The sequence below is a fragment of the Branchiostoma belcheri genome, unplaced genomic scaffold (assembly GCF_001625305.1).
Source record: "Branchiostoma belcheri isolate BF01 breed outbred unplaced genomic scaffold, Haploidv18h27 scaffold180, whole genome shotgun sequence".
Classification (NCBI taxonomy): Eukaryota; Metazoa; Chordata; class Leptocardii; order Amphioxiformes; family Branchiostomatidae; genus Branchiostoma; species Branchiostoma belcheri.
Window position 1 is genome coordinate 344371 of NW_017803269.1, and position 19566 is coordinate 363936.

At 43.2% G+C, this 19566-nt stretch overlaps 2 protein-coding genes across 2 annotated transcripts in view; one reads left to right on the top strand and one right to left on the bottom strand.

The window, feature by feature from the left end:
- LOC109467523 (arachidonate 5-lipoxygenase-like) overlaps positions 1–2679 on the bottom strand; it is a 24166-nt gene extending 21487 nt beyond the window's left edge. Inside the window, exons 1-4 of the mRNA XM_019765538.1 lie at positions 2600–2679; positions 1073–1391; positions 590–814; positions 51–287 (exon numbers count right to left, since the gene is read on the bottom strand). Coding sequence (XP_019621097.1) covers positions 51–287; positions 590–814; positions 1073–1349 — 739 coding nt within the window. The 5' untranslated portion in view covers positions 1350–1391; positions 2600–2679. The remainder of the gene's footprint in view (positions 1–50; positions 288–589; positions 815–1072; positions 1392–2599) is intronic.
- A 1204-nt stretch (positions 2680–3883) lies between these two features.
- Positions 3884–13935, top strand: LOC109467529. Its single transcript, XM_019765552.1, has 16 exons — positions 3884–4005; positions 5403–5613; positions 5927–6012; positions 6437–6574; positions 6956–7120; positions 7545–7618; positions 7965–8132; positions 8522–8639; positions 8974–9140; positions 9505–9618; positions 10074–10154; positions 10486–10633; positions 11084–11193; positions 11541–11723; positions 12061–12160; positions 12439–13935. The coding sequence occupies exons 2-16, from the start codon at positions 5405–5407 to the stop codon at positions 12555–12557; spliced, it is 1980 nt and encodes a 659-aa protein (XP_019621111.1). The 5' UTR covers positions 3884–4005; positions 5403–5404; the 3' UTR covers positions 12558–13935.
- Positions 13936–19566: the final 5631 nt, after the last annotated feature.

The window sequence follows — 19566 nt, forward strand, 5'->3', positions numbered from 1 at the left end:
AGAGAGAGAGAGAGAGAGAGAGAGAGGAGAGATCCCAGCAGCAGTATTACCTTTAAGTTTGGCGAGCAGGCAAGTCTTCCCGATGCCCCTGGCCCCGTAGATGCCCACAGAAAGCGGCATTTCCAGCCTTTCGTCCGTCAGAATCTCCGCAATGCTGGTGGCGTAGATGGTATAGCCCAGAGGGTCGCCCTGCTGTACTGCTTCCGGTGGGTCAGCGTGAACCACATCCGGCAGGTCAGGGTTCTTCGGCCGCGACGAACGCTTCTTTCTCGTGCTCTTTGACCTTGCTGACGTAAGTAAAAGTCAAACAGTCAAAAAGTCAAATAGTAGGAGTAATACACCATTCCCATAACACGAGGGGCCTGTCCTTAGTGCTGAATACACCATTTACACAACTGGGGTGACCTGTCCTTAGTGCTGAATACACCATTTACACAACTGGAGTGACCTGTCCTTGGTGCTGAACACACCATTCACGGCAAGTATATGTTTATGGATGAATGAATGAACACGTCGTGTTTTACATATCGTTCTTATAGACACCTAAAACATGAAATTAACATGTATAGATGGTATGATTACGGCTTACGTTTAGATGGCCGTTCGGAGTTGTTCTTCCTCAGTGGCGGCACGTCTCCTGCATAGGCAACCTGATACCGCAAGGCGGCGCTGTTGCTCTGTCCAGGCGCTTCTGCCGCGAAGTGGTTTGGAGACGCAGCAGGCTCGATTCTACTCGATCTGAAAACGTCGGAGTTCGCGCGTTGGTTCGAGTCTTGTATGGCTTCTTTCCCATCTATGGCCGTCTTCTCCACATCTGTAGGAATGAATGGATGAATGAATGAATGGATGGATGGATGGATGAATTAAATGAATGAATGAATGAATGGATGAATGAATGATCAGGGGTACAGAGATAACAAAATCAACACACAAAGTGAACACACAAAAAAGGACTAGGTAAGACATATACAATCACTCTCACTCACTCACTCACTCACTCACTCACTCACTCACTCACTCACTCACTCACTCACTCACTCATTCTCTCCCATATACAATCCTGTATGTTTACCTTTATGTGAAGACTCGTCACCTATGATAAGATGGTCCGTTCCGTTCGAACCAGGTGTAGGTAGCTCCGACGGTTTTTCTGTTTCATTCTCAACTCTAACCATGGAAGGTTGGTCGCCCCCCTCCCCATCCGATTCTGCCGAAATGTTCACGTTTTGCTGACGTTGTAGCAAGTTTCTGTGTTGGTTTAATTTTTGTCTCGTGTCGTTAGACGGTGGTCCCTCCCCCGCCGCGTCAGTGGTATCGCCCGCGCGTGAATCTCGTTCCCCGGCGTTCATGTCTGTTCTCGTTCCCAGTCAACTCAGTTCTTCAAAATGGCCCTAAGAAATAAGGAAAGAAGCTTTTAAAGATGCCGCCACAAACTCCTTTTGGTGTTTCAAGTCGTCTTGACCTCACCTGACCTTGAGGGCGTTGTTACCGTCACCATGGCAACGGTAACCCTGTCAGCTGACCTCAGAGGGTGTAGGATTTCCGTTGCCATGGAGACGTGTTCGGGTGAAAGGTGCCCAGTGGTGTCGTGTTCAGAACACAAAAGTATCAGTAACGCCACAGTCAGAAAAATATTTCTGTTTTATATAATGTTGGATGATTTATACTTGAGTTTTGGAAATTATGTTTTAGTTTTGTTTGAAATATTTTTCCTTAATGTCTTGTCTTTCTCTAAGGCAGTAGGCAGTTTGCGTATCAGTGACGGTACTTAAATAATCTAAACATTACGACAGAAACTTATCGCCATAGTCAGAAAAATAATTCTGTTTTTACTCGACTACATTTTATATGTTAGATAGTTTACTTACGTTTTAGTAATGTACGAAATATTTTCATTTTCATAATCTCCTTCTCGAAGGCAGTAGGTCAGTAACACAGTTATTGATTTAAGTTGATCCCATGAATTATAGAGGCGACGTGCAAATAAACAGCGCTTTGGATTAACTTGTACAACCTCCGAATCACCATGGACCAAAACTGACTCTCTCTCTTCTCTCTCTCCCTCCCCCTCTCTCTCTCGCTCCCTGTGAGTGTGTGTGCGCGTGAGTATGTGTTTTTGTGTCAGTGTGAATATGTGTGGGTCTGTCCGTGTGTGTGCGCGCACGCGTGTGTATGTGCCTCCGGCAAAGCTACGTTCTTGGATATACGAAGACTTCTAAAGTATCCAAAAACGTGCCTGATCCTAGCCCTAACCCATCCAGACACAGAATTAGACAGGCACCGTTCTGGGTACGGTAGAGGCTCAACTTTGTCTGACAACAGTTAGTAACAGTAACGTCACTAACGATGTTTTCTGATCTCTTAACAATGAAGCACCCAAAATCTCAGACAATTTAATGCTGGTAACATGCAGCAAGCAGAGATAGTACTATACGTTACTATGCGGTTACTAGACGTACCTTGTTGGATAGTGTGTAGATAGTTTCCTCTCGTGTTGAGTCCTGTCGTGCCAGTGTTTGGGTTACTATACGTACTATACGTTACTACACGTTACTACACTATACGTTACTACATGTTACTATACGTTAACTATACGTACCTGTTTGGATAGTATGTAGATGTTTCCTCCCGAGTTGAGTCCTGTCGTTGCACTGTTTGGACACCTGTCACCCATGGCGAAGCTAACTTACAGGGAAACACAACCGACTCGGATAGGGTTTGGTTTACATAGGATTGGATTATCCTCCGTAGCAGGCTTATAGAACTGGGGGTTTGGTGGTCTTTGGCTGTTTTCTGATTAGCCCAGTTCTAAAAACGGGGGTAATTCAACCAGGCCGGCTATGTTGTCTATATGCAATCAGAAAATAGCACATAAAAGCTCCCAAAGACTCTGAAGACCCCCAAAACCCCCAGTTTTTGGCATCGTTATGGAGGCTAGGTTTTGATTGATGAGTGGAATGAAACAGATATGGGAACATGATCGCTCTAATGCATTGTGTTTAAAGGTGGCGGATCAAACAAAGGAGGGTCTGCATGCACTTTTTCGTAAGGCGTAATCAGGTGGTATAAAGGTGTGAAAGTCAGAACTTCATGAACTTGTGCCATTTAGCCGTTGTATTTTATTTTATCTCTTTTATTTCATGAAGATTTACCACATCTGTGGAAGGATTGACATAACAGGTGACTATCACCTCTTTAAGATGTCAAACCCGAGACCAGACTGTAAAGTTTGAACCACTCACACCGGGAAGGATTCCCTACTCTTTTCGATAAGTGCGGTGGGTTCTTTAACCTGCCTTTCCCAAGGGCACAAGATCAGTGACATGTCTGACATCGGGCAGGATTCGAACCCGGGACCTCTTGGGCCTGGGCCGAACAGTACGCTACCGCTACGCCACACAACCTGTACACTTGAAGAAGCCACGCAAAAGAGACATGCACAGTGAGTGCCCCCATGAAGCATACGAACTCAAGTCAGCCACCCAAAGCAATATTTCCGGGTACGTAACTAAACACTAAACGGATTCCAACGATAGAATTAGTGTTAATAGATTTTGGAAATGGGAAATTCGCTCCACATTTTTGTTACACAAGCCGAAAATGTCACTAGGTCAACCTGAAGCGCTTGTCTAAAATTAGGACAATGTAAGGGTGTGATTGGGATTTATCGGTAACCACTGGTTAAACAGTAAGACTACCATACCACGAGATTGAATAATAGATTGTCTATATCATATCATATTTAATCCGTAAATATATTGATATAGCATTGCCTGGATATTGGAGGACATTTGCTGAATATTATACGTGTATACATCGGCGTATGCTCCCTAATCCAGCGTCTTGTAAAACCCCATCAGAGCCCCAACCATCCGGCTGTCTCGTGACTAACCTTTGACCTCTCTTCAGAAAAAACGCGGGCGCTGCGGACATTTCTTAAGCAAGACGGTGCCTTAAGGCGATTTAAACGTCTCAGACCCTCCCAAGACGCCCACAGAACGCCAGGTAAGACGTCTAAGATACTATGCCAGGTAGTTATAAGGATGACACGTGTTTTGTTGCGTTGTCAAGTACAAAAATTGAGAAAGTTTTGGTTGGCTGACGACATCATGGCTTAAAGTTATAACGACAGAGTTATTTTACGATATATATGGGTATATGTGTAGTTTTAAAACTTGCATGAGGACACTTATATTTTCATTGTCAATGTTGGAAAATGAATTTTATCACTCAGGCAAATCAGAGCAAAATAATGTCCCTAGCTTGCAGGGTCCACCCACAAAAGAGAGGCTAGGGTTGGCAGAATTTTTACAGGGTCAGTCGGGAAACAGGAAAGACAACAATTTTCCCTGGGCCCAATAAGGTACAGCAAGCCTCGAAATACCCATGTGCAATGTGAAAAATGCACCTGAAACGTCTGACAGATTCCAAAATCATATCCAGTTGCTTGAGTAACTGTTTTTTTGGTGTATCTTTTTACCTGGACGTCTAACCTTCATCAACATACTGTAGATATAATTTTGCACATAAATTTTTCAAGTATTTTGAGCCCTGTACAGTTTGAGTCAGGTTAGACAGAAGTTGAGTGTTGAAGTGAGGTTGTTGTTTGCCAACCTGAGCAGGATTGCTGCATTATACACACACAGGTGAGAGGTGAGCAAACCTCAGGTATCACAGAGTAAACAAAGGTGTCAGGTTACCAGGTAAAACTCACCTGCAACAGACATGTGGCCTCCTGGGCATGATATAATCTGCTTCATTTTATTTGCTATGTTAAAATTTTATTTTGGTACATTTTATTTGCTACATTTTATTTGCTACATTCTGTTTGCTACATTTTATTTGCTACATTTTATTTGCTACATTTTCTTTGCTACGTTTTATTTGCTTTATTTGTGGCATTTTATTTGCTACATTTTCTTTGCTACGTTTTATTTGCTTTATTTGTGGCATTTTCTTTGCTGCATTTTCTTTGCTACGTTTTATTTGCTACATTTTATTAGCTACATTTTATGTGCTATATTTTATTTACTACAAATGTGCGGTTAGTATCAGGCACAGTTCTGGATAGTCTCTCTATTGTATCCAGAACCATGCCTATCTAGTTCTATGCCTGAATGGGTTAGGGTTAGGATCAGGCACAGTTCTGGATAGTCTCTATTGTATCCAAGAACGTAGATTTGCATCAGGCACGGTTCTGTATGGGCTATCCAGAACCGTGCCTTTGCATATATTTTGTGGACAAAACACGTTCTAGATATCTTTTCCACAGCCATGTAGTCAGTCCTAGTGCTGCTGATTTGTAGTTATACCCTACATTTGCATCTATTCCAGCCATGAAGCCAGTCCTAGTGCTGCTGATTTGTAGTTATACCCTCCACATTCTTAATAATCTATTGCAGCCATGAAGCTGGTTGTTGCGCTGCTGGTTTGCTGCCTGGTTGTGGTGAGCGGACAGGGACCGGACCCGGAAATCTGCGATCCGAACCCGACCAATCCCGGCCCGGCGCTACCGGAACTGCCGCCGATGTTTCAGGTCCGTGTGGAAGCGAACATCGTGGAGAAAAACTACACCATGGTGCAGCACGAGTTCTACGACTACCCAAACAACAGGTTTGTTTGTTTGTTTGTTTGTTTAGGGCCTGTAAGGGTTAAGGTTAGGGTTAGCGTTAGACCACACCATGGTGCAGCATGAGTTCTACAGTTTTTCACAGTACTTTTATGTTCACTGTTTTCACTGTCACTTCTGTTCCGTTGACAATAACAAATAATTCCCGGACTTTCTCTTTCCTGCACCTGTCGCCACCGTGTAGTTCCATGAACATGTCCATTTTTCTCAGACCCTGAACTTTTGCTACCGTAAACATAAAATGAATTACAGTATTTTAAGTCCTGCAGACTAAGACTGTACCATTTTGCTCCGCAGGGGTGCGCTGATGTCGTATGGAAACGGGAGTCGCCGCCACGAGGTGTACGACTACGCTACGCTGGAGAGGTTCACCATTTTTGACAGTAAGTACAAGGTGCCGCCATTTTGGATGGTGTGTATCAGGGCTCGAAAAACTAGATGCATTTGCACCTTAGTGCACCCAAAATTTGGAGCTGTGCACCCAATGTTTTTCTGTGGTTCTATTTTCATAGGTTTACGTATGTAAAAATGTTAAATGTATAGTAGTATACAGCATATTCTTAGCATCTAAGGGTCAGAAAAGAAATAAAATTATTCTAGACTGTCTTGTACTTTACTATACTTTAGAGCTGAGACATTATTAGTTTTTGCTGACATTCTACTTGTTTTATTTTATTTGGTGCACCCAAAAACAATTTTGTGCACCCATTTTTTTTAGGTTGGGTGCACCAGTGCAACTATTCCCCAAAATGAATTTCGATCCCTGTAAATAAATACTAGTGGATAAATTTTCTGTGCCATTTGCAGATGGAACCTGCCTGACGTCCAACATGTCGACTTCAAGGTTCAACTTCTTCTCCTACCACATGGAACACGGACACGCTCACATCAACAAGGCTGGCTTCATCCTGCACTTTGGGGCTCAGTTTAACGAGACATACAACGGTGGGTTATCTTGAAACTTCATCTGTGTTGATTTTCACACATGGTCTTTCTGCAACTTACGATCCACTGGCTCTCCGAGTCACGTGTGTCATCTGCATAACGTGACGTCACGGAAGCAGTGGATAGCTCATTCTTTGACTAGACTGGAGTTGCACAGTCAAAAATTTGGCTACGTCCCCCAGGGTTGTCCCTAGCTAGCCTGACTATATCACCTTTAAATGTTACCTGCAGTAATTATAACCTGCATGTGCAGGTGGGATTTCAAGCCCTGCTCTAACGGCTACTTTCTTATGTCAGGTAATGCTAGATGGATAAAATCATGTCCCAGATAAATACAAATCTGATACATTAAATTTTGTAATTTATGACACTGTATTTCAGGCACTACTACCGTTCGTGGCATCCCAGTGAACCACTGGTACTCCTGCATGCACAACTCCACGTGGAACTCCACCTACAAACTCGACTTCTACTTCTCTGTACCCGGCTACCAGACCGCTTCCGGCCAGGACCAGATTCCCGTACGCGCGGAGATACGCGGAAAACGTGAGCTTGTTTGTTTGTTTGTTTCAACCTTTATTTGTTTATTATACATTTTCTTTTTGCTGGTTTTTTCTTCTAACTTCTTCTCCAAACACATAAGGTCAATGACCTGGACCAGACGTCTGTCACCGTGGTATCTGGTGCTGTAGCAGACACCCTGTGGTGTTGGGGTTGTTCTATCATGAAAGTTTATCAGTGTTGGTAGTTACAAGTTTAGAGTTAACACTTTGGATCCAACACAAAAAGTTCTCTCACCTAGAGCTTTTGACCAGCCACTCTGGTCTTCCTCAGTAGACTGACCCAGTGAAGCTTGTCACGTGGCTTCTTTGAAGTGTGACGTCAACACAACATGTCAAAGATATCTGGTAGACGATGTCGGCCCCCGTCACGGTTACAACTTATGGGATATATTTTCTTGTGTTTACAGGGCTGACCTTCAACCCCCAGACGAAAGGTCCCTCTCGCGAGTACAAGTCTATCCACCACATCTATGACTTCCAGGTAAGCTCCACTACGCAAGAACTCGATTCATACATTCCGCAAAAGGCCTGCATGTGCCATCTTGTTGTAAAGTCACTATTTACTACTTACCACAAATTCAGAATACTGGCTTTGTATTCTTGTGGTTTAGCAGCATTTTTACTTTTTTTACTCACCCACGCACACTAGTTTGGGGTCTTCAGAGGATGTGATCTATAAAATTAAGTTGATGTGGCCTAAGACTCTTAGGCCACATCAACTTAATTTTATAGATGACATATTAGTAAGAGACATAATTTACTACAATTGTAGCTATGTAACAGAAAACCCCAATATCCAATTCCGATTGCTGTTTCCCACATTCCAGGGTTTCCACAGCCGGACCGGTCACCGTGACATGACCTGGGTGTACCAGACGGAGGGTGTGGTCTGTCCCGGCCGGGTTAACACCAAACCTGTCCCCTCCACGCCCCTGCAGTTCTACGCTGAAGTGGAGATGGTCAACATGAAAAACCAGACCGTGCAGTACATGCGGGTATGCAGACATTTGAAATCACATTTATCATACAGTATTAAAAAAAGATTCGAGAAAGAATTACACGTCACATAAAAGTCTCACCTATACATGACAATCATAAAAAAAACATACAAATTCTGCCTTGAACTTGAAGATAATCATCTAACATTACCAATAATGTATACTACCCTGTTAGTGAACTGTTTGGCCTGGCCATGGGATAGGGTCTTTACTTGGGTTGGTAGAAAATTCCAGAGTTTCACGGCCCTGTACACGAAACATGCTTTCCCCACTGTTACTTCTGGGTTTTGTGTGCATTGACTGTCCCATAGAGTAGCTGTGATGTGCATGTAGATGTGCACAGTTCTGGATACGACAGGCCTAACCAGCTGCCCCCCTCCCCACAGGAGTACTTTGACTACAATTCGAAGCTGTTCCGAGTCGACTTCCACCCCACCAGCAACAGGAGCAGAAAATGGTCCTTCGGCCCCGTCCAGCACAAGGCCATCCACGACTACAACTCAGGTCAGGGGAAGGGTCAAGGGTCAGAGGGTAGGGGTGTGTCAAGGGTCAGAGGTTGGCATGTGTGTCAAGGGTGACAGGTTAGGGTTAGCATGTGTCAAGGGTGACAGGTTAGGGTTAGCATGTGTCAAGGGTGACAGGTTAGGGTTGGCATGTGTCAAGGGTGACAGGTTAGGGTTAGCATGTGTCAAGGGTGACAGGTTAGGGTTGGCATGTGTCAAGGGTTGGGGTACCTGATTAGTCACCAGCTGGCAAATTGCAGCATTAATTTGTTTACTTGGGTTTTTTATTTGTTGACTTTGTGTTTGTTGATATGTTGACATGTTTGTGTTTCCAGGTCTGGAGTACTTGATTAGTTACCAGCCTGAGAACTGCACCATTCGGCCCATCTCCAACTACTCGTTTGACGCCGACATCGACGCCTCCGACCACACCAAGGTGCACATGAAGACGTCTTACGAGATGTTCCACTTCGACGATAAGGACTTCACCTACTCAGGAGTGGTGAGCAACCAGTCTTGGAAACCGCATGCATTGACTGACCTTAGAATTTACCCTTGAAACCTAACCCTGATTCACCCTGACTGAACTTAAAACTTAACCTGAACTGACCTTGAAATTTGATATCAGACTGACCTTGAAATTTGACCTTGATTGACCTTGAAATTTGACCTTGACTGACCTTGAAATTTGACCTTGACTGACCTTGTAACTTTGACCTTGACTGACCTTGCAACTTTGACCATTAAAAAATTGCACGTGAACAGTGGCATTTTCACTGACTGATGTTTTGTATATGATATGAAGGAAAATAGGCACGAAAAAGAACATTTTGACCAGCAAAGTTTTTTTTCCTGCCTGTGTTCAGAGCCGAGTTCGAGACATCCAGACTGACGTGTGGGTGAGCAGGGAGGTGAACTATCACGTTCCACAGGGCAGCAAATATTCTACTGACTTCACCTACCAGTGGTACTTCTCAGCTGTGAGTCACTTCTTGTCTTTATTATATACCTCCATGAAAAATGGAGGTATTGTTTTTGGCATTTCTGTCTGTGTGTGTGTGTGTGTGTGTGTGTGTGTGTGTGTGTGTGTGTGTGTGTGTGTGAGTGTGTGTGTGCGCGCGCGTGTGTGTCTGTGTGTGTGTCTGTGTGTGTGTGTGAATGTGTGTGTGCGCGCGCGTGTGTGTCTGTGTGTGTGTGTGTGTGTGTGTGTGTGTGTGTGTGTGTGTCTGTGTGTGTTTGTGTGTGTGTGTGTGTGTGTGTCTCTGTCTGTCTGTGTGTGTTTCCGCAACTTTGTAGTCAGCATAACTTCAGAACACCTTTATGGACAGTGATGATATTTTGTATGTTGATAAGTGTACCGTGGTAACACCTTTCGTTCTTGCTTTCTTAGGGAAACTCTGTTGCCATGGTAACGGTTATCTTCTTGCTTCTGTAGGAAAACTGGACGTCGACAACTCGTGGGTCAGTGAACCAATCACAGGTGCCGATCAGGCTTAGCAGGAAGGGAACCTGGCAGGTAGGGAACGAGGGAAGGTGGGAAGGGGGGAGGGAAGGTCAATTTTGTCCATCAAGGTTGACGGATTTCTCTAAAAACTTTTCCGTCACACGTCACAAAGTTCCTGCAATTGACAGAAAAACTTGTGCTGGCGAGAGTTCTCCCTTAGATCTGCAGAATGCATTATTTATTTCTTTTAACACTACAATTTGTAAACACTTTTAAATGTGCAATTTATGTAAGGCAGAATTCAGCCATTGATTGATTGATTGATTGATTGATTGATTGATTGATTGATTGATTGATTGATTGATTGATTGATTGATTGATTGATTGATTGATTGATTTGCAGCGTGATGACTCCTCGGCCCCACATGAATCGGAGCTTGTGTTCAACATGTTTAACTTCGACTCCGGCGAGCAGCATCTCTGGCACTTCGACGTCTCCTTGTGCTTCAAGGAACCGAACATGCAGAAAGGTGTCTTCTTCCAGGTACCAGGTGAGTGAAGACGTCTTCTGTGTACTCTAGACTAAGTACCTAAAACCAGCTCAGATAAGAACAAGAAATAGCCATGCCTTCAAGTACCAGAGTTATCAACCAAGGATTGAGGTGTTAAAAAAACTCATTCTTTCCTAGAACTATTGCAGAGTGGAACTGGCTGTCACCAAGTAAAGTAGGAGCATTGTCATTAGATAGCGTTAAACAATGTTTAGACTTGATGGGCAAAGATTAGGTGTAACGGTTAAGTGGTTCTCTGGCAATTTTCGGTTGACTCCATCAACCATGTTCATGGAATGGACCCGTCTACTCTTATACGTAGATGGGTCCATTCTGTGAACAAGGATGATGGAGTCAACCGAAAATTTGGGGTATGTCCCATTTCTGTTGTCTAGGTGTTGGAAGTTAAAGCTTAGTCTTTATTTTATAATGTTGTTGTTCTGTTCCCAGCTCTGTACAACGATCTGATCAGTGGCGACAAGTACCGTTTCTACCGCGCCGTACAGGCCGCCGTGGCAGAGGCTGCTGGGATACACGCTCTACGCGTCACTGAAGTCTGGGTAGGTCCACTTTTGTTAAATGTTTACCAAATAAGGAAAATTGTTTTTCCTCTGTTTCCTCTTCTTCTTCTTCCCCAAACCATTAAGGTCAATGTCCTGAACCAGACATCTGTCACCTGAACCAAACGTCTGTCACCATGGTAACTAATGTTGGGTTACATCATGTTGTAATTTTATTAGCAGGAGGGATTTAGACTCCTGTCTGACCATATATGAATGTGTTTGAGTAAGAATTAACAGAGCAGACCATGTGTGAAGGTAAACATTATGCATTTGCTTTGCAAATGTTACCTTATTAATGTTACCTTAAGTTATAAGATTTTAGTAAAAGTCTTGTTTTTCCCCAGCACACGGCTACAGACGGCCCGTTGTGGGTCGGCGCAACCTTGCTGGAGCATCCCAAGGTCAAGGGCGACAGTGTCGAGATGACCCAACAGAAACCGCTGGAAACCGCCTTCAGCGACTTCAAGCAGCGTCTGGACGCAAACGCACTGGTCATCAGGTTTGCTCCGGACCCTTCAAGGGGACAGGTAGGAGGAAACAAGTTATTATCTAGCTACGTTGCTGAAGGTTAGACATCCAGGTAAACAATACTCATAGACAATTCAAAACTCTACTAAATGAATGAATGAACACAGATATATATGAGTAACTGGAAAAAACGCTTGAACAGATGCATGACAAAGACTTGTAAGTGTTAAGTTAAGATAGTAAGGAACTGCTACTGTCCCTTAGGTGGTGGCACGTATCTCTGGTTCAAGCTGGGGGTGTAAATCGGCTTGAAGGCCTCAGTTTTGAGTCAACAACCTTAACTATGTATACATAGTATGTTACATTTCATTTCACCTAATCTGTTCTGAACTCCAGGAGGTTTACCTGACAGCTTTGCCGGGTTCGCTGGAGACCAGCAAAGACTTCATCACCTTCCTCAGTCAGAAGAACAAACCTTCTAACACCTACCGACCAGGTAAGGTGTCTTACAACTCATCTTAAACCTTCCAACCCCTTCCAACGGAGTCTTAGAAGTAAATTTAAAGAAAAAAACTGAAACATTCAAGAAACTGTATAGTTAATCAGGGATGAAAAATGCAGGAAAAAAAATTATGCTACATGCTATGTTAAATGTCTGACTCTTGACAGAATATATCCAGGATTTATTTTGTATGACCTTGATGTATGACCTTGATGTTTGACCTTGATGTTTGCCCTTGATGTTTGCCCTTGATGTTTGACCGTTCTCTGCAGGCACCGTGGCGGGCATCGCCATAGGAACGACATTACTAGGCGCTCTCATCGGGGTGGGGGGCGCCTGGTTCATGTGGAAGTACCGTCTGCAGGACGTGCCCTACGGAACACAGACCTGACCTTTCAACCTTGCCCTGTAGCCTGACCTTTGAACCTTATACACTTGAACTTTGACCCCAAGGAAACAGACAGGTACTTGACTTTAACAATGCTGGTTTCTTGCCCTTGACCCCTAAGTATGAACCATTGACCCTTTACTGTTGACCCTTGACTATTGACCCTTGACCCTGATGCCAAAGATGTTCTTGATTCCTTTGTCTCCCCTGTGCTGGGTACAGTGTCTACCTGTGATGTGTTTTCTTGGTTTACTAGACTGTGGTGTACAATTCTTTTCTTTACAAAGGAGACGTTTTCAATGCACTTATGGTGTTTGAATGATATAATTTGACAAGAAAAATCTTATGTATATTTTAGAATTACCTTTACAGCTGCAAGTGGGCTACATGAAGTAACTTTGCTGCTTTTGGGGATACTTAAGGTTGTTTGTTTGTTTGTTTGTTTATATTTAAGTAGAAATCCTAGTTAACTGGATTGAAAGAAGACAATTGCACAGAACTTATTTTCAATTATATGTGATTGTGTATATTCTGTCTAATTAGGGTAAGGTTTAGTTGGTTGGTTAATTAGTATTGCCTTGCATACACCATTACTCGGCATTCTAGTACATGTATCTTGTGCCTTGTGGTTGAGGCCAACTCTTTATTATATATTTAGCCAAAATAGAAGTAAAGTTGAAGTGGGTTTGTGTGGCGTAATGGTGGCATGCTGATCCTGGGTTTGAATCCTGCCATGTCACCGATCTTGTGCCCTTGGGAAAGGCAAAATTGGAGCTGTGCAGGTAAAATTGGAGCTGTGTATTTTGAACTTGGAGCTGTACAGGTAAAATTGGAGCTGTGTATTTTGAAATTGGAGCTGTACAGGTAACATTCAAGTATGTTAGAGTTTGTGGATTCTGGTTTGTTGTGTACTGATAGTCCATTCAGGTTTCTGTTCAAACTTACGAAGTTGTACTGAATCATGCATTTTAGAACTATGAGCAGAGAAAGCAGGTGTTGAGTGAAACTAGAGTGAAAATCTTGCCATGTGAGCAAGCATGAAGGAGCTGACAAAAAGGAACTACCGGTAGAAGAGTTTGTTTATTTATATTTGTTTGTTTGTTTGTTACATTTTCCACAAGTATACAAGTCACAAAGACATGTTTGTTGACAAGTAAACATAAATGACAATCCAAACTGTTACAAGTTTTGGCACCAAAGTGTTACATTTTGCAGCTTAAACTTAACTTTCTAAGGTGATTGTTAGAAGGCAACATATATGTTACAAACCAGGGTTGTTACACCAAAAAGCAACATATGTTACAAACTAGGGTTGTTACACCAAAGTGATCTATGCATATCAATCTAGGATTGGAGTGGAAATTATATATCCTGAAGTTCATTGTGTGTGTGTTGTCATTTTATGTTTTTGTTTTTTGTTTTGCTTCTGACAAAAATGAATTAGAAGCGTATCTGTCTCTGTTGTCCAGCATTATTTACCGTACAGAAGCGCCATCTCGCGAATCGTGACGAACTGCACGCACTGACCGCACATGAGCGCTATCTAGCGATCCTTGTCGGAACTGCAGGTCCCGTGACACAACTCTAACTGTAATTCTGCAATAAGCCTTTCAACAAATACTCCCATACTCCGTGCCCGGCTGATACTCAGTACTGCAATTACTGACCGTACAGGAGCGCTATCTAGCGATCCTTGTTGGTACTGCAGGCCCGTGAACGTACCGGCTGTTTCTATTGACTCAGCTCTAACTGTAATTCTGCAATAAGCCCTTCTGTAAATACAATGTTCTCGACCGATATCCGGGTTTTTGTTCCGTTCGTGCTTCGGAGTTGAAGAGGTCAACATCAATCAATATCAGGGGCTAACCGTTAATACCAGTGGTGGTGTGGGTGGGATGTACGGTCCCGCCCACCAGCAGGATCCCCGGCTGCAGTAACGTACGGTCCCCTGTTCAAGCTGTCGGGAGCCGGTCTAGAGAAAACCACGAAACTCGCTTAGCACACAAAACATACAGACACACAGAAACTTCACAGATATGAGAAATGTTACGTCGGTGAAGGTTAGACATCCAGATAATAAGATATGCCAAAAAACAGTTACTGAAGCAACTAGATATGATTTTGGAAACGGTCAGACGTTTCAGGTAGCATCCACTGTACCTTTCGTCAGTGACACTGGAGAGTTGTCAGAAAGACAGGTTTATAAGTAGAAACTATTAATTGAAATGTAAGAAATGTTGTTTTCCATTTTCCAATCACCAAATATGGACTTTTAACCAACCACTTCCGTCATTACGCCCCATATCAAATTTCACTTCTATTTCCACTTAAAATTTCCGTCATAGAATCTTCTCGAAGACGCCGTGACGTCATCGCCCTAAGACTTCATTAGAGAAGACGCAGCGTCTTTTGTCTGAAGACAGGAGTTCTTCCTCCTTAGAATTTGTCTGACGTCACCACTGCTGCGTGGGCGCCGCACGGGCCGTCTTTTATATAAAATTTTATCGGCTTTTATATAAACGCTAAGAAAAATTTTATTGTAATTTTCCACTGAGAGTAAAATCACTTCCATACACGTCGCTTGTAAGACCGAACCTAGAATATATGCCGCGACAGTATAGGATCCATATACAAAGAAAGACAAACTGGAAAGGGTACAGAATCGCCCAGATTCCTTTGCTATGTCGTTTTGTTTTCTTTTTTTGCGTGAATTTTGGCTTCTCTTCAGTGCCCCACTGACTTTATTTCTCTAGATTGTACCTTTTTTGTTACTGCTGTACAGTAAAAAATAGAAATAAAAAATGTTATTATAACCACCTGTTGGACCCTAACTTTCCGTACTTGGTATCGCCCCACGACATTTGCAATAACGATTTTTTTGCGTATCCTTTTGGCTTCTCTTTTGTACCCACTGATTTTCTTTTCTAGGTTGCACCGTTGTTGTTACCGCTCTGCAAAAAAAAAAAATTAGAAAATGTTATCATAACCACCTGTTGGACCCTAACTTTCCATACTTGGTATCGCCCCACGACCTTTGCCCCCGGACTTTCGCTCGCCTGTCGTCTGATGATGACGTCATGTGTGGATGTTTGACGGCTCTAGATCCGGGTACAGAAATCAGACGACGTTTTTTTTCCCGCCCTGGAAAAATTCTCACCAGTTCGTCTTCTAACGGTAAGAATTTCGATCTTATTTCTTTCTTATCTTTAAGATTACTTAAAGATTTGTCTTGGATTGTTGCCATGGTAACGTAGGAGCTATTCTCGCCTTGAAGATAGCGTAGAGGAAGGCTGTTATCATGTCATTATGACATAGTTATGAACCATGTTTGTATGCTTATAGACTGATACGGAAAAACAACAATCCTGATATTATAAAATATTATAAAACTGTTGGTGTCTGCATGTGTCTAGTAGATATAGAGGCTTATTTGTTTGTTTGTTACACCGACTGATAAATAAGGTATAAGTATTTCCAACTGTAACTTGCCAGAAAATTAGAGAACAAGAAAACAGTCTCGATTTGTTAAGATGTTGTTACAGTACTAGTAGTAGTGGTTGGTTTATTGTTAAAACATAGTAGATCGGCCTTGTAGCCACGGCTAAATTGCCCCGAGCTTCACTGTACAAATTCAACTACAGTAATTGAGTAAAACCAACGTGATTACTACAATAATATGAAGAGCAATAGTACCATTAAACAGTGTTGCCGTATGTACTTGCTGACGTGACGACTGACACACACAAAAACGGTCTCTGTGCGGAATCATGCATTACAACATTTCTATCCAGCGCTAATAAGGTGTTGGTATCCGTTAACAGCCATATTGTCAGCTCATTCCAAAATCATATCCAGTTGCTCGAGTAACTGCTTTTTGGCGTATCAGCCCTTTGTTACCGATTACTCTCCAAGCAGAGTTTAGGCTTCGATCCATATTTGGTGAATTTATCGGGTTTCCTTTGTTGTACCGGTTTTTCATTTTCCACTGGATAGTGCCCTGATAATTTGATACTGTCATTCCAATTTGACACTGTCCTGTTGATTTGATACTTTCCTTGATACAGTTATGTAAATTTGATACTGCCCTGTCAAATTTGATACTGTCTTTCCAATTTGATACTGTCTTTCCAATTTGATACTGTCTTTCCAATTTGATACTGTTTCGCCAAATTGATACTGCCCTGCAAATTTGATACTGTGTTGCCAATTTGTTACTGTCCTGCCAATGTGATACTACCCTGCTAATTTGATCCTGTATATTTGATAGTGCCTTGCCAATTTGATACTGTCTTGCCAATGGTGATGATCTTGCCATCTCGTTTCATGTTACATTTTACAATCGGTAAGCGATTTTATGTGGTTTGTAATTTTAGTGCTGTAAAAGATCAGTGCAATTCAGTCCTTCTGCGATACCGTACCTATTGTAGGTTCAATGAACCAGTCATATGTTGGAGATGTCAGAATAATTATAGCTGCCGCCAAGCCTGTACTGCCGCTAACACGCCACTCAAATCGCGCGTTAATTACTTGTGTGGAAAGCATGACGTCAAGGAGGTATATATGTATTGTGAGTGTGAAGGAGGGGGGGGGGGCTTTGTGTGTGTACTTGGGAGAAACACGTGCGGAGCCGGCACGTGTTGCATGGACTTGCATGTGCGTCGACACGCGTCGCCAGCTATTGTAGCCAGAACCGTTCCTACAATACAGTATTCAGTATTGCTGCCATCAAAAAGTCTAGCGTACTTGACATATGGGAAGACTTTGAAGCAAATCTTCAGAAGGTGCGGAAAAACTCGCTTGACAGACGGGAAAACCTTGAACCGCATCTTAAGAAAGGCGCGAGAGAAGTCAAGCGTCTTGACACGTGAAGACGAACGTGAGAAACGTGGGCGAAGTCCTTAAGAAGTTGAAAGTGACTTCATCACGGGAACGTGTGCGGCAGAAGGAGATGAAAAGAAGCAGCCTCTTGACACGGAGGCGGGGGCGTCTCAGAACCGCGGCAATCCGCTCAGCAACATCTTGTCGGGAGAGTTTCACGAGGGCCTGCATGGGGGGTCACCACAACGCTCTACGCTAAATTTTCAGAGCCGGCTACGTATTACGCTAGCCTCTACCAGGCACCGCGGATCGCTGGAGAAATAGTAGAAATTGGCCGAAATAAAGGGATAATATACTAGAGAAGATCCAGGGCCATAGAAGCTCCCGTTGGTCGCCAATTGGAGCTTCTATGGTCCTGGATCTTCTCTCTCTCTATATATACTATCCCTTTATTTCGGCCAATTTCTACTATTTCTCCAGCGATCCGCGGTGCCTGGTAGAGGCTAGTATTACGCTGAATTCCAGAAGCGTCCGCCAGTACGCTTTACGATAAATTCCAACTGGCTACAACGCATTACGTAGGATTAAAACGGCGAATACTCTCTACGCAAAATGCGCCAGTTACGCTCTACTAATTGGTAAGGCAGTATCAAATTGACAGGGAAGAATCAAATTTGTAAGACAGTATCAAATTGGCAAAACAGTACTAGATCAGGGGTACCTTCTGGTCCGTTACACCGGGGTACAAGGCGCATTTCTATCTAGGGGTACCTTCTGGTCCGTTACACCGGCAGTAGAAGCATGCATTATAATCATCATTGTCATTATTGTCATTATTGCTTGTATATAATATAACTGTATCATACTAAAGGATCATATCCCAATAATAGTTTGCCGCCGACCAGAGGTGTGATGACGTCAACACGGGACGTGGGTTATAAGAACTGGCGACTGAAAATCTGAATCGAGTTGAAAATAATTAACTTAATTAGGTCTAATAAAATATAATTAGAGGTACGTGACGTCAGAACGGCGGGCATCACACAGGAGGAAGGAAATATGATCAGCGTCTTGAAGACATTTAGGTTTTTCTTCGCCGGGAGGAAAGAAGAGACTTAATTTGTTTACTAGCATCATGATATGAGGATTGAGATTTGCCTACTCCATAAGCAGAGGTCTAGAATTCGGCTTGAATGGATGAATGAATAGATGAATGAATGAATGAATGGATGGATGGTATTGTTGGGTGGATGAATGAATGAATGGATGGAAGAATGAATGAATGTATGAATGGAAAGATGGATGGAGGAAAAAAACTTAAACTTTTTGATCTGCCCGTTTTCCAGATATCTGACGAGTTGGCCGCACCCAAAACCGGCCTGAGCGACCTTGGCCTTGACAGGCTGCGATCACGACATGTCGCAAACCGAAGAGGACATGCGCGGTGCGTCCTACGGCGAGGACCTGCACATGGACGAGCTGCAGCTCCCGAGCTCCTGGTAGGTGGCGCTTTTAGCAACAGTTGTTTCATTAGAATTATCAATGGTTTGTTACTCCGTGAAGGAGGTCAGGACCTCCGGACGGAGTGTTGTGATCGGCTGATTTTTTATGTTCGCAGTCAAAACACTGGGTTCTCTTTGTGTAATCGGCACGCAATTTTATACGCCGTCTGCGGGCATGCCCGTGTTGATGCACGAATGTGTATTTTTGCCGTTGCTGCTTTCGCGGTCAATGTAATATCGCAGACGCACCCCTACAATTACGAGGCGAATTGGAATGGTCCAGAAAAACGCGTTGTTTGGAATAGCAGTGGGGGGGGTAAAAGTTCATGCAGATACGGGGTGGTTTTGATAAGTGGTTCCAGATGTTTTTGCCCATGGTTAAGAGATGCCAAGTTTTTTGGAAGTATGTTCGCAGCCAAAACGCATACTTCCGTACGTCGCATTTCTGTGTAATTTCGCATGTGGTGTTGCATTATGTCCGGGATGATGCACGTCTTTTTATTTTTACCGTAGCTGTTTTGATATTGGAGTAAATGCATATTTTAGAAACATCCCTACTTTTACAATCCTGTGGAATAGGCCGTAGGTTTAGGCAGTTGTCTGGTAGCAGAGGTTCTCCAAGCAGATATCCCGGGTATCTGACCGGCGGAAGTAACACTCGCGGTGCTAGCCGCGACTGTTGCTGGAATTTG